General features: G+C 41.4%; 1 protein-coding gene across 1 annotated transcript; it reads right to left on the bottom strand.

Annotated features, from left to right (window-relative positions):
• Positions 1-304: 304 nt before the first annotated feature.
• On the bottom strand, positions 305-14,320 carry cdc42ep1a (CDC42 effector protein (Rho GTPase binding) 1a). The gene is made up of 4 exons (XM_051417764.1): positions 14,090-14,320; positions 8,427-8,539; positions 5,069-6,074; positions 305-2,034 (listed from the first exon to the last, which is right to left on the bottom strand). The coding sequence occupies exons 3-4, from the start codon at positions 5,538-5,540 to the stop codon at positions 1,310-1,312; spliced, it is 1,197 nt and encodes a 398-aa protein (XP_051273724.1). The 5' UTR covers positions 5,541-6,074; positions 8,427-8,539; positions 14,090-14,320; the 3' UTR covers positions 305-1,309.
• Positions 14,321-15,147: the final 827 nt, after the last annotated feature.

Below are 15,147 nucleotides of genomic sequence, written 5' to 3'. Positions count from 1 at the left end.
CTGTCTCATAAAATGTAGTTAATCCATAAAAGTCTATACTGTAGATTGGCAGATTAACAGTGTGAAACCTATGAACATAACAGTCATTATAATGTATTCTCTCATTGGGCTAAATTTTAGTCAATGAAATAATAGTGAAATTAAAATATTCCTGATTTCAGGGTGTTCAGATAGCTCACCTGCTAGAGTTGATGCCACATCTACCAAAGCGTGTCATCCCCTCTCTCCCCCATTAGAGTGGGGAACCACTGCTTTAAACCAACCATTATGTAAAACCTAAAAAAACGATGTAAATAAAAGCATATTCAACCTAACTACAAACATCTTTATTGTCAATTTATAACATCGTAGTATATCATTGGTACTGACTGCAGCATATGGATGTGAATTGCAGGTGCTCATACTGTAAGTACATATTTATAGGAGGTCAGTTATCTTCATGTACAGTTGTATAAAAGAACATATAAATGACAATTCTTCTATAAAAATCAATACAGGAGTCAGACTTCATAATCATAAAAGGTGCATGGAGTATCTATATAGAATGTCTGCAGCATAAAATCAGCAAATATATGGTTCACGCTTTAGTTGCAACTAGCAAATACCGGTAATACTTGTCATACTCCCTCAGTTAATGTACTTTAATAACTGAGATGTTTGTATTTCTCCGTTTTATCGAGGCCTGAGATTCCAGATCTCTCATTTCCATTCCCTTTTTGTTTCCTAGTAGTGTATTCCTGAGTGAAAAGTTGACAAGAGATTGCAGTGATGCCAGAAGGTTGTGACAACATGTACATTATTCATTAGTGACGAGAGAATATTGCGTTTCGTTTCCCCTCGTATGTGAGGAAGTGAATGAAGTATAAAGTGAATGACAGGCTTAGGAACTTGAGTAATGCTGGTTTTTCCTTTGAGACAATCTTAACCACATTCTCTGGCACATCCTCACTTTCCATCTCCCTCTTTGTTTCAGTCCTTTTTAAGTCATGACATTTAAAAAAAAAAGTTTTCTCCCTTCCTGTGCTGAGCTCGGAAACATGCAGCATCAAGTCTTTCGCTCCTTTTAGATACATTCAGCAACAGTTCTGCATCCAAAACTGTACATCTTTGAAGTGTGACTGTATAAAAGTAAAGGATCTGGTATTAAGGATACTGGATTCACGTTGTAGTTTTCATGGTCATCCTGTCAAAAGAGCCAGCCTTGTTGACCACAAAAAGATTTTAGATGATGGATTTGATTTGAGTTGCAGAGAAATCATACATCAGATGAAGATAGTTTAGTCTCAAAAACATCTCTGATTTGCTCGGCTCAGACTTTGATTTCATCCTCGTCGTCCATGTAACTGTAGGACATATTCTTCTTGGGCTGGCTGATGATCATCATATCTGAATCTGCAACCTCCATCCTGCTCTGTCCCTTTAAGAGGCTGACGCCATAGTGGCGTGCAAGCACATCTGTAGCACTCTGGAACCGCTCACTCTCCATCCCCTTCGGCAACCTCACTCGCTCAGGAGACCCCATCACCACATCAGGTACTTTAACAGAAAGCCCAACTCCGTTCACCTCCGTCATGCTCTCCTCCTCCTCTTCCCATTCGGCCCCATGAGGGCTCTTCCTGCCCCCGCAGTCTTCCCTGAGCAGGGAATCCACATATGAGATAGTTGCCGAGTCCATCTCTGATCCCTCATTGGTCAGCCCACACGCTGACCCGACCTCCTCTCCCTCCCAGGCGTGGACATGCTCCTCTGGGTGGCCGTCGATCAGGCCGAATACCTCGCTCATGAGAGAGGGGCCAAGGTCGAAGGTGAAGGTGTCCAGCGAGGTGAGGGAGGGAAGGGAGTCAGAGTAGGCGGTGGTGGGTTTGGTGTCACAGGTCACAAGGGAGGTGGAGCAGGTGGACAAGATGGCATCTGTAGGGTCGGTCAGAGAGCCACGGTGGATGTTTGGGGAGCAGGAGGTGGGGAGGGAGATGGAGGGCTGCTGACGCTCAGAGCGGGAGAGACGAGGCAGAGTGACAAAACCAGACTCCAGTCCTGAGGAGAGCACACAGACATCAATACATGAAAACCAGTCTGAGGTATTTTGTCTTATAAGTGGTTTGTCTTATGAAAGCTAGACGAGAAGCTTGTTACCACTTTTGTATCTGTCCATGGAGTATGAAACTACCACCAGGTGATGCTTAGCTTAGAAACAGGGGGAAACATCATCTAAAGGTCATTTGTAGTACAAAAAACAAAACGTGAAAAACAGCAAGTGGTTTTATGGCGGGTTTTACCTCAGTTTTTGTACATGTTAAACAAACAAGATGAAACATGTTAATCAGAGAGCTTTAGAGGCGCTAGTAGGCGGACTTCGGACAGAACCAGACTAGCTGATCCCTTTGCTTCCACTCTCAGTGTGCTAAGCTATGTTAAATAGCTACTGGCTGTAACTTCATATTTACCTTGCAGACATGAGGGTGGTATTGATTTTCTCATATAACTATCAGCAAAAATGCATTCCCCAAAATGTCAAACTATGCTTTAAAGTGTGTATGGAGAGAAACAAAAACCAGAAAGAAACACTTTGGACAATCAACTGGGTACATTTTGACTGACAGGCGTCCAGCTGATGTTACAATGCTTTCCATACAATTTATATGGTGTATATTGTGATGATTTTCACTTGTTTTCTAGCCATCAATTATTCTGGAGGCACACTCTTCAAATAGATTATCACACAATTCCAGCAGGGGGCAGTGTGAACCCATCTGAACACACCCTGTCTAATGATGACAGCCAATAAACTCCAGCCTGTAAAGTGCTGAGTTGCTCTGTGAACGGTGAATGATTTGCCCGACCCTGCCAGATCGCTTAACAAGTCCCACACTCACACTCCTGCTGCCTTCATGACCCCAACGGCTAAAATTACCACAGCACCTCTCAATGCCAGCCGGGCCAATAATCTGGAGATTTCATCTGATTTCACAGATTAACACACTTTAACCAGAAAGCAAGAGCGACATAATCAGTGAAAAATTCTTATGGAGGATTTGGTTGGATGAAAACCTGACTCTCCCATCTATGTGTCAAAAAGAATAATTACTGGGGAGTAAAGTAGCCTCAGCTGTCACTACAAAAGTAAGCTGTGTGTCACGTGATTTTGTGGAAGATTTTAGATAAAAAATGTCTTTAACAGCACACACAAACTCATATATGGACTTAAAAAGTTAAAAGAATAGTTTCACATTTTGGGGAATACTTTGATTTCTTAGTGAGATATGACTCTTTGGGCTGGATTGAAAATAGTTTTCTATGTGGACTGTGCAATGATTTTATAACGATATGACTCAAAGGTCATTTAAAGGCTGCTCTCTTAAACTTTAATGAAGAATATTTCTATGCACATTATAAACCAGTTCTAGTTGACATTCTCTCTTACTCTGTGCTGCTTGCCAGTTTTGCAAATCACAGTGCACTTTGTACTGGCACTTATATATTACCACAAGCATTTTTCTTAATAGTTTTAATAGCGGATAACATAGACACAGATACCAATACGATATTGAGATGTCTGCAAAGAGCTAATATTGGTACCAATATATTCGTCTGGCTAGTAAAACAACAACTAAAAAACAGAAGGGTAAAAAAAAACAACAAGTTCTGTGTTTGACTGGGGCTAGAGCTAGACTAGCTGTTTTCCTGTTCCCAAAGTTTATGCTAAGCTAAGCTAACCATCGCCTGTCTGAGTGGTATCAATCTTCTCATCAAGAAATAAGTGGATTTAGCAAAAAGTTCTTTTTTACTGTCACATGTGGAAAAGTTAGTGATAAAGTAACATTCAATACATTCCTCATTTACCTAACCCTTAAGACACACACACACACACACACACACACACACACACACACACACACACACACACACACACACACACACACACACACACACACACACACACACACACACACACAGGGGTGGTCAGACTGTATGAGCCATGAGTGTGGTGTTAATGTGGGTCATTCAAACAGCCTCTCAGACAGCTTGTTGCCAGCTCTGTCTGGAGCTCTGTGTGTTATCAGTGTGAGCCCTGCTGATAATGAGCCAAGGTGATTTATAAGGACATCTGGGGCAAATCTGTCTAGATTACTGGGCAGTACTGATGGATGAGTTTCACTGCAGCTTTACAGATGCTTGCAACTTCTCTGCAGTTTCCAGCTGCTGGTTAACTCTTTTGACCTTTGCTCACGTGTTTCACTTTGTTTTGCAATGGTGGCATTTAATTTGAAGGAAACATCTGCCCATAATCTTAGGGACCATTTTGGGATTTGGTGGTGAACTTTTCCTAATCCTTGAATGTCTGGGCAAAATCTAGACGACATTACATCATGTCTTCATGTTTCCAGTACCTTTTTAAGTGATCCAAAACACTGATAATGTTAGTCCCTCAGAATTAAAGAGCAAAAGCTTCTTTCAATAGTTATAAGGGGTGAAATTCATTGTAAAATACACAGTTTAACACAAACAGAACCCTGGTCACAGTGCATCTTGTGTAACTTGTGTAACAACAATCGAACAATGGTTTTTTTGCTCCTATGCTAGCCATCTACAAATACTGAACACGTTCAGGCACAAATTGTAGTAGAACTGTAGTGTTTAACACATCCAGCAGACACAGAACGACCTATGGACTCATTTGGGCGGATGTTTCTGGGCACTTGACTAATGTAAGTCTAATATTCACTCTCTCACTCACATTTATCTCTGTTTTAGTCTCCAACAAGCCTGAGGGAAATACTGCTCCACTATGTTCACTAAATTGTCGCTAACTTGGCCTGTCATTTGGTGTTGAGCAGGTAGCGTACAATAGATTTATCTGAGATTCGCTTAAATGAGAGTGAACTGAAAACCAAAACAATTAGCTTAAAGATGCTAAAAAGGTCTCTCTAGCTGAGGGACAGTTGGATAATAATTCTTTGTGGGTTCTACAAGCAACCCCTTTCACACACACATAGTCATTTGATCCATTGCTGATGAAAAATATTGATCATAGCTGCTTTAAGAAAAACATATGACCATACTAACTCACCATAAGAGCTCTTTTTCTCCTCTGGAGTGTTTTGAGAACTGGGGAAGCGCAGTTTGGTGGTGGGACTCCCATTAGGCAAATCCACATCCAGCCTGGGAAGGGAGATGGCATTTTTGATGATGGGAGAAACGACGGGAGGTGGCGGTGACAGATCCTTAGATACTTCTCTGGGTCGGTTTTCAGAGCCCCTCCTGATTTGACGGAGCGTCCTGGAGAAGAAGGCGCCGATCTTGTTGTCAGGGGAGGAGATAGAATCCGTTTCCCCGTTGTTCCCATTGGCCTGGCCACCGTGGTTGCTGAGGAAGGAGGTGTCCCCGAACACATCGCCACCGCGGCCCACATGCATGGTGTGGCGGAAGTCACCCAGAGGAGGGCTGATCATTTCCAATGTGAGGTCGCCTTTGTAGCGGCGCTTGCTGTGGGAATGTGAGACCAGACCTTTTAGGCCTGACAGCTTTTCCTGAAGATTCATGGTCAATAAAGGTAAATGGCTGAATACTTCTTGAAAATCAGCCAGAAACGTCGTCTGAAGTTGCCTTTAATCCCACTGAATAGCAAAACTGAACGAGCAAAGATTTACTTTTCTCCTCTTAGATTTGTGCCAAAATCATTGACAGTTCAGTAGTCCAAAGTATGGGCCTAAAAAATAGCTCTGAAAAGTTATTCCAAGATCTTGAAACCATGTAATTTCTAAGGCTGAAAAGTTGAACTCAAGGCCTGCAGCGCCAAATAGTTCACTGGAATATTATCTCTGTTTATCATGTGCAGGCCAAACTCTGTCCCACTCTTTGTAGCTCGCTGTTATGCATAGCTGGCTGAATTAAACAGACATAAATTGAGGAGAACACTGTGCAGTTGTGTTCCTGGAAGCAGCCGGGCCAGTTGGAGTGTGGTCAGGTCGCCTGGTTTCCCCCGCTTGCCTTGGGCTTTGGCTTTGTCGAACATCAGCTCAGAAATAGGTCTCAGTCCAGCTGCAAAGCGCTCTGTGGTCGCACCATGGAACCATCTATCCAGAGTAAAAACAGGGAAAAAACATCTATCTTTAAAATGCAGACAGGGATGTATTTGATTTTGAGGGATGCTGAGAGAAATGGATGACATTTCCAGTTTATTACGTGGAAGCAGAGATTCTGTGAGAGACCACTGTGCTTTCCTGTCCTGAATGGGGTATGTAGTTGTAAAGTAACCTCGCTGCATTTTGGACAGATCTGTCTTTCCGCAGGTTTTTAGGATTCCGCGTTCCAAAGGTCCGCTGGTCTGGAACCACCTAAATTTAGACCACAGTCACTCCTCTGTGCAACAAACCAAAGTCTGCTTCTTATCCATAAAATGGGTGGACTTTCAGGGAATTCCTGCTTCCATTTTGTCCTGCTTTGTCTGGCGTGAAGGTTACACAAAGTTCATTTTACATTTTACTGACGAGACTTATCACGCTTTTAAAGCCCAGCAGCAGCCCTCCTTCAACAGGCTTACATTTGTTTACAAACAGGCAAAGTATGCTCGGCGAGATAGGAAGAGATAATGAAAGTTTCCTGATAACAAAATCACTTCTACTTAGTGCACTGCTGTGTATGGAGCCCCGATACTGTCAAAAGGCAGAAGAAAGTTTTTAGATGAATTGATTAATTATACTATAATTAATATCGACGTGTTGTACTTTCAGTTGTTAAAAAAAGAGACAAAGCTTGCTGTTTTTTTACCTATTCTTCCAATATGTTGATAAATTAGAACTTTTAAATAAATTAATACATTTTTGTTGTTGTAAGTCATGCAGTTGCAAGTAATTTATCGATTTCCAATGTCCCTCATGCAACTATACCTATTTCCCATTTAAATTTTTCATTGTCTGTGTGCAATTAGAAGACTGTCTGGTTAGATATCTAACTGAAAGCTATATATAATGAGCGAGCAGCTAACTACCTAGCTCAAGCTAACTTTTGTGCAGGTAATGTTAAACAGCCATATACTTAATTCTGCTGAGTTGTTACTGTATACATACGTAAGTAACTGAGTAATGCTAACAAAGTAGCTAACAAACATTAGCATTCTCATACACCATATTTCTGTCTCTATGATTAGTATTAGTATTAGCAGCTTCTGTCTTTTTTACCAGCTGATTGGAGGTTAAAATAACTGTGAAGAACATGAGACGAGAGTTAATTATTTTACTTATAGTATTATCAATTCATGTATTCAGTAATAGTTTTGACTTGACTGACAGCCTTTTACTACCTCTTGTCAGTTTTGGAGCTCCATACCTCTGTAAGTCTCTAAGTCTGTAATAAAGGCAGACAAAAAATTGGCCTTTTCTCACGTGTTGTTCTTTGCCAGCAGAGTAATGGATATCCAATTCTAAAATATTTTGATAGCATAAGGCAGCCCCGACGAGGACCTCTGGTTCTCTTTAAAAGCTTTCCACTGCAGCAACTAAACGTCGACGGGCCTCCCGGGCATGCACGGCCCCGTCTGGCTTCATTAATGACCTGCTATGGTTCAAGAGATGGGGGATTGCGTCAGGTCCAAGGCAGCCCTTATAATTTGCTGCTGACCGCAGTCCCAGGCCCTCCGCTCCACTTCCCCTGGCTGGCGTTTTAAGAGTGGCATCTGGGAACAGAGAGGGAGGAAGCACGCCACATACCAGCGCCGAGCAGAGCCATATCAAGGCTCACAAAGGGACACCAGGGACCAGTATACCAAGGTGTGATGTCGAATCTAATACGCCGTGAGCCTGCTGGGACCCTGTGCACATTCCCATGAACCGCGCCGAAGCGACAGGCCACCTCTCTGATTACAACTCCCCTGTGACAGCGGCCCTAGACACAGTGGTATGCACTTCCCAATAAGGGCAAACATTTGTCTTGCTATATCAAGGATTAACAAGAAAAACCTGTCTAATTGATAACCTACAGTATTACAGGAATACTCAAGGGGCCATTAATTAGTCTGACTGTGTGCTTACGGAAAGCTCTGGTGTTTTGTCTTTGCCTGTAATCCTGTTAAAGACTTTTGACCACAGCTCAGAGGGGGTCGCTCCCTCCAAAACCTTGTGTGTATCTGAACCCTCCGGGCAAAGCTCATTTTATCTGCACATATGCTTTTATCCAACTGAACTCTCTTTCCCTCCTCTCTGTGATCCCTCTTTGCACTAGCTCCTCTGTTTTCTGAGTTACCCAAATACAGCAGTCAGCACCCCCAGGTATCAGATAAGATGGGCTGAAAAAGCACCAAAAACCCCAATATTTTGTGTCTTTAAAAGGTAATAAATTTAATGCTATAATCCCAGTAGCAGCCTGCCTGCCTGTGTCTTGGATATCAGAAAAGAATAGGGGACCTCTCGACAGGAGGGACTTGGACATACCCTGGATTATCCTCTAATCCTTCATCTCCTTTGTTACCCCCGGTAGGGCGCCTCTTTCTGGGCAAGGGCCTGGCTGCTACCACCCTGGTTTGCTGCTCCAATGGTTCTGATTCCTGTCAGAGAAGAAATAAAATACAAAATGAATTTAAAGGGAGGGAGAGAGTCAATTGAAACTGGAGCCAGGCAGAGTGAGAAGTGATGGAAGGAAGCAGGGGATGAAAAAAGTTTTGTTTTCACAAAAAGGAGTGAAGGGGGAGGATGGCAAATCGGGGCAGAAACACAGATGACAGGAATGGATGCCGAGAGAAATGAGATAACCACAAAAGGTCAGACGAGGAGAAGAAAAGAGATGTGAGGGGAGAGGAGGGCATAATGATAGAAGGAGAGAAGAGAAAATAAGTTTTAGTTCAGTTCACACATATAATGAGATTGGTCATCATTAATAAGCATCATTGATCATTCCTGACAACTATCTTTTCCTATAGTTTTTTAGCCTGACTAGCAGCATCTCAAACTATAGATGGATGGCCGTGAAATTTTACACATATGTGGTTCCCAGAAGATAAATCCTACTGACTTTGGTGATCCCCAGACTTTTGACAGTGAAATGTCTCAACAACTATTGGATGGATTGCTATAAAAATTCTGTACAGACATTTACGTCCTCCACAGATCAGGTACAGATACTTTGGTTTACGACCAAAATAATGCAAATCCCTATAGCCTCAGCTTTTTAGTTAGCATACTAACATGCTAAACAAAGAATAAATGGGAAACATTAAAGCAACAATCTCTGTGTCTGACAAATTAAGCCAAAAAGAAAGTAACAAAAATTCCCCATTCAAAACAACTGTACGGGGGTGAATTTTTACATAACTCACATGTTTAAATTGTATTAAGGCTTAAAGTTCTGCATAATTAAGGGACTGGTTGCTTTGAGTGACAGGTGGTCATTCAGCCCACCGCCACCCATGCTCCATTTATTTGCCCATTTTTGGATTTGTGAGTCATTGCTGCCAAGATGGCGACGGCCAGAGCCGACCACAGTACGCTGACCTTCACAACGGCTATTCATACGGAAAAGTTACAGCTGCTAAATATCAGCATGTTAGCATTGTCACTGTAAGTATGTTAGCATGCTGGCATTAGCATTTAACTCAGCACAGGGCAAAACCGCTAGCATAGCTGTCTTAGTCAGGTCATCGTGTCCTTTGACTTACATTCGTGTGACTTTTGGCACTTTTTTTTGCCATTTTATCGTGCACTTAAATGCTTTTATGCTCAAAACCTGACATTTTTGTTTTGCTTAACTCTCTTTTCAAATGGTTTTAATGACAAAACTCATTCTTGCAGTTTTAGGAGTGTAATTATGGGAGACACTGTAAGCTCTTTTTCAATGCAGACAAATCTGATAAATATCATTTATATATTTATATCAGATATAAACAGATCCAAAAGTGGTGATAGATAAGTGTATGAACAATACCCAGAAATCAGTAGTTGGTGGGAAAACTCTTTCAAACAGCCTCAGTTTGTGGTAAAATTAGAGCATTTCTGCATTAAAACTTCTGCTTAGTTCATCCTTCTGTTGCAGCTTTGAGTTGCTTTCTTTGGGCAACTCACCATTCTGGGGATTTCGGTGCATTCATACATCACAGACAGGCTCAATAAAATATTTCCATGTCACTATGTACAGTATTTGCTTGAGGTGGCTTTGCTGGATATAAACCAGAGTAACCACAGTCTAATAGGAGCCGTGTGTGTTGTGTGTTGTGTGTGTTCGAACACATTCCTGAGCAGAGCATCGGTCGGTGGAGTCTCTCTCTCGATTACGACCATCAAACATCCTTCTTCTCAACCTCGGCGCTGATTGAAACCACGTTTCGGTCTGAACCATCTTTTTTTTTTTTCATTCTTTCTTCTCCTCTTTCCTCGCTTTTCCTTTCTTTTCTTTTTGCTTCTCTCAATTCTTTGCCTCTCCTTTCTTTTCCATTCTTGTCTTCTCATATTTTTTTCCTCTCTTTAATTGTCACTTTTTCTTTTATCCTCTCTTTCTTCCTTCCCCCCTTTACTTAACACTCTTCTGAATCTTTTCCTCTCTGTTTATTCTTCCTCTTTTCTCCGCTCCTTCTCTTTATCCCTTTCTCTGTTTCTGTCCCTGTTTTTTCTATTTAATTGCTCTCTTCTTCTCTCCCTTTCATTCCATTCTTTGCCTCTCTTTGAGTGTTTTGACTGATTTAGGCTGGCTGAAACAGCTGTTGGGCCCCACACAGGCACCCATTAATCTCTATTTCTGATGACTTTAACTCAAAAATGTTTACTCTGCTACAGTTTGTCTTGAGTAAAATCAACGATGGACTTTGTGTGTTTCATCGCTGGTCTTCCCCTCCCTTCTTTCTCTCCCTCTCTTCTCATGTCCTTCACTCACTAACCCCGCTAACCAGGTGAACAAACATACAAGATAAGGCCACATTTTTTAGGCTCACCCTTTGACTTTCAATTACGTTCCTATTTTCACCGTCCATGCTCAGTCTGAATCCAAGCAAAACATGGCTACACTTCCTCCTCAGCCAAGAAAACATTTTCATGCTTCAACAAATATCCATACTCTCTGAGGCTCCCTGCTTCCTGCATCTGCTGGAACTGGCAGTCCCAATTTGCCCTCCTTGTTGCCTCTCTTTTTCAGTTTATATCTCTTCTGCGCTCATACATATAAACTTGCTTCTTTTCTTCTCCCTTTCTTCTACTCACACAGGCACATTCCCTCTCTCTTCCTGAGACATGTTCATGGCTGATATTATCAGCTAAATTTAACTTATCACATACACTGTATATTGGTATCATCATAGAAACAATAAGTTGCGATACTGGAATGCCAATTTACGAACGCCCTTATCTAGAGCCAGTGTTTATTTTGTCTCTTCTGGGCTACTGTAGAAACACGGTGGTTCAACATGGGGGACTGGAAGGCGACCCACAGCGTCTGTAGATAATCAATAATTAAGGTGTCAGGGAATAAATATGAAGCCAGATTCAGCAGCTGGTTTGCTTCGCACAAAGATAGGAAACAGAGGTAAACAAGATATAATGTGTTTATTAGTGAGCTTTAGAGGAGCTTGCAGGGCAATGTGTGTTAATATATTTCTGGTAGACGCCTCTGAAAAAAAAAAACTTGGGACAGAGTCAGGCTAGATGTTTTCCCCTGTTTCCTGTCTTTGTGCTAAGATATGCTAACCATCTCCTGGCAGTAGCTTCATATTTACCATACAGACACGAGAGTAGTATTGATCTTCTAAAGTCCAACTCTCAGCTAGAAAGCAAATAAGCATATATCCCTGACATGTCAAACTCTTTCTTCAACCTTGTCTAAAACCATGTTACATGTACCAGCTGATATTTTGTTATTATATTTTCACTCATATATTGATATCAGTATCAATATCAGCCTAAAAAATCCAGCATCTGTCGGGCTCGACTAGAGACCAAATGATTCACATGTGAGTGACGATAAGCAGCTGGCACAATTTAAAGATGAAAGGTTGATGTTTTTTTTCTTGCATAAAGCTACTTAGCTACTATCCTATCCCAAGTTTCATGTTGACGTTTCACATTGTACAGTTCCAGGAGTTTCGAGGAGAGGTGGAGTCTCACCAAAGCTAGGGAAACTATACAATCATTCACATCAATCATCATCTGAAAAGTTCACATACAGCCAAAGTTTGGACAGCAGCCAATCAACAAATAGACCTCAGCCTAGCCCTGTTTTTCAGACTAAAAAGTAATGGTGGCTTGGTAAAAAATGTACTCTTTTTTTCACCTGCATGTTTCCTAATATATCTGAAGTGAGTTTTAAAAACCAGGATAACTACTTGAAGTTTGTGAACAAGATTTTGGAGAAGTTCAAAGAGTCACAGTTCCCCCCACACAGCTGACAGCAGTGACCAGTTGGCTGCTGATGGAGAAGTCAGTCTCTAAAAACTTGGGTGTTTTCCTTTACTGGAGGGTTGCTGTTGGATGAGTGAGCGGTGACCATTTGGTGACTGACGACAGACTATGATGGAGCAGTTTTCCCGACATCATCATGTGTGGCAAAGAAGAAAAAAGAAGCCAGAGAACCCTTCGGTGTGAAAACAAATACAGCAGCCGGATTCAGAGGTCACACCTCTGGTATTGACCCTTTACTGGTTGGTTGCGTCAGTGACACCCAAAGGTCACAAAAGGTCCCCCTCAAAGGAATGTAGAATGCAGGTAAAAAAAAAAGAAAAAGATGAGGAATAGACCACAGGCAACGTCTGTACTCATTTACTCAAATGCTCTCATTAGTGTAAATCATATGAAGGGGGTTTACAGGAAACATATTACATGCATGTGTTAATCATCTGCTGCTGGCTGAGCTGAGTGAATACAGGAGGCCGACAGAAATATCAAAGTATGTAATCCAAGGAGCATATACTCTACGCCTACTCTGGGGAGACAAAGCGAGGGAACTGAGGATCCAGTTAAACATCAAAAAGTCACACACTGTACAGAGCCATAGTCAGAATTAATCACTGCTGGTTGCTTATTGGATTTTGTGTTATTATCACTGAAGCAGGCTGGCTTTTTATCGATCACCAATGTGCATGTTTGTTTATTGTCGGTCCAACGAGCTCTTCAATCAATGTGTGTGTGTGTGTGTGTGTGTGTGTGGTATTTCACATGGTGGCCTCCCGCGTGGATCGCTGGCAGGTTGCAGGGGTCAGAAGGCCACTGCCCCCAACTTGTAATGAGTCCAACACTGTGCTGCCTGTTTGCCTCCATAATTAAAACACCTCAAGGTCACCAAGAATTCAACCAACTTCACCATGTAATGTTCCACCAAATCAGAGTACATCTCAGTAATGCCGGTGGTGTGTATGAGCATTGATAGATCATGTCATGTAACTGCTGTAATTACAAGGCACAGTACAATTACAATTCAAAGCAGTTTATTCTGACCAACGTTGCCGTGGTGAAATAGTAATGATATACTGCTGCTGAATATAAATATGTTACGGAGTGGATTGAGTTTCATGTCAGACATCTGAGGAAAGAGTCTCACGACACTAAAACAACATACACACCAGCGTTAAAAAGTCTGACCATTAACACCATGTCTGATAACAGCTTGGTTTCAGTCAACATTTTTACAAGCCTTAATGGTATTACCTTATCTGGAACTTAACCTAATGTGTTTGCTTTCTTTCTCTTGTTAGCAGAGGCTTTTCTCCCTCCACTGACCTGTGAATTCATCTATATTTTAAGTAGAAAAAAAAAAAAAAAAAAAACAATTGCTAATAATGATTCATATTACAAAAAAACTCAACAGGCAATAAAGTTTTTTTTTGTTATTAACTCTTCAAACAGTAATATGTATCTAAGGAAATTATGCAAATATCACAGGGAAATTAAAAACACTTATAAGGAATGTCATAGGAATATTATAGGAATGTTATATAATACCCACAATTATGAGACATTCATTCTGCTTACTGTAAACACACTCAAAGTCTCTAAATGAATATTATAAAAAACAAAAGTTCGGTAAAGTCCCCATGAACTTCTCACTCAGTTGTACAGACTCATTGTGTGTCTGTCTGAGGGATTAAAAAGTGATTTAACGTCCAAATTGAACAGAAACTCACCAAAGGAAACTGGGAAGAAGAATGTGAGGCTGGCAGACTCCGGTTTTATTATCTTTCCAATAGAAATGTGTTTTTAGGTTCGCTTGGTCCGAGTGAGCCGGGGGTGCAGCCGGACTGTCCCGCTGGTGCGCCGGGTGTGCGGAGCGGCGCAGCGCGGAGGATGAGGAAAGGGGCGGGCCGTGGATCAAATACCAATGAAACCATCAGAGGGCCACACCGGGAGCTCCCACACTGCTTCACTACAATCTGATGTCTCTCCACAACATGTCAAATGACTTGACAACACGTTGGAAAGCCAGTAAACACATCAAGGAACGGCCTTCGTATTAGATGTTAATTTTGTGAGCGACAACATCTGTGTTTTCATAGGTCAGAATAAAGAAGTCAGGTCTGTCAAGTGTTAATCATCAGACTTTATCAGCTGAGTATCTGCTGACTTTTAGAGGGAAACACATAATTATGAAATTGCTGCGTGATGACTCAGTTTGTCTTAATGTCCAATAACTAAACACATGATAATGTGAATTTAAACATAAAGTTAACAATGACTTCACTGAAGACCTTTATGTGCCTTTAACTAACCACCTGTTGATATAATAGGAGCAGCTGTAGGCTACTTTTTAAAGGAAGTGACATATTGGGAAATGGGCTTTTTCTTTTTGGTACATGAAAAGATTGATACCACTCTCATGTTTGTACAGTTATGAAGCTACAGCTACTGGGAACAGGGAAACAGCAAGCTGGTCTCTGTCCAAAGATAACAAAAATCTGCCCACCAGCACCTCTAAAGCTCACTAATAACTGAATCTGTACAAAAACCAAAGTGTACAAATCACAAGATGTGGTTTATCTGCAGTAATACGTCTTTAGAGGAACTGGTACACATTCGAACTGAGCTGAGCTGTTTCCCCTGTTCAGTCTTTATGCTAAGCTAATTGTAGCCTCACACATTTAATGGACAAATATAAAATAGTGGTATTGATCTTATAATATGCCTCGGTAAGAAAGTAAATACATAGTCTATTGGGCCTACTTTAAACTGCTATCGCGTATAAAGT

Source organism: Dicentrarchus labrax, unplaced genomic scaffold (genome assembly GCF_905237075.1).
Source record: "Dicentrarchus labrax unplaced genomic scaffold, dlabrax2021, whole genome shotgun sequence".
In the NCBI taxonomy this organism is placed as follows: Eukaryota; Metazoa; Chordata; class Actinopteri; family Moronidae; genus Dicentrarchus; species Dicentrarchus labrax.
The sequence above is the reverse complement of the archived record's forward strand: the minus strand, read 5'-3'. Positions and strand labels throughout refer to the sequence as shown.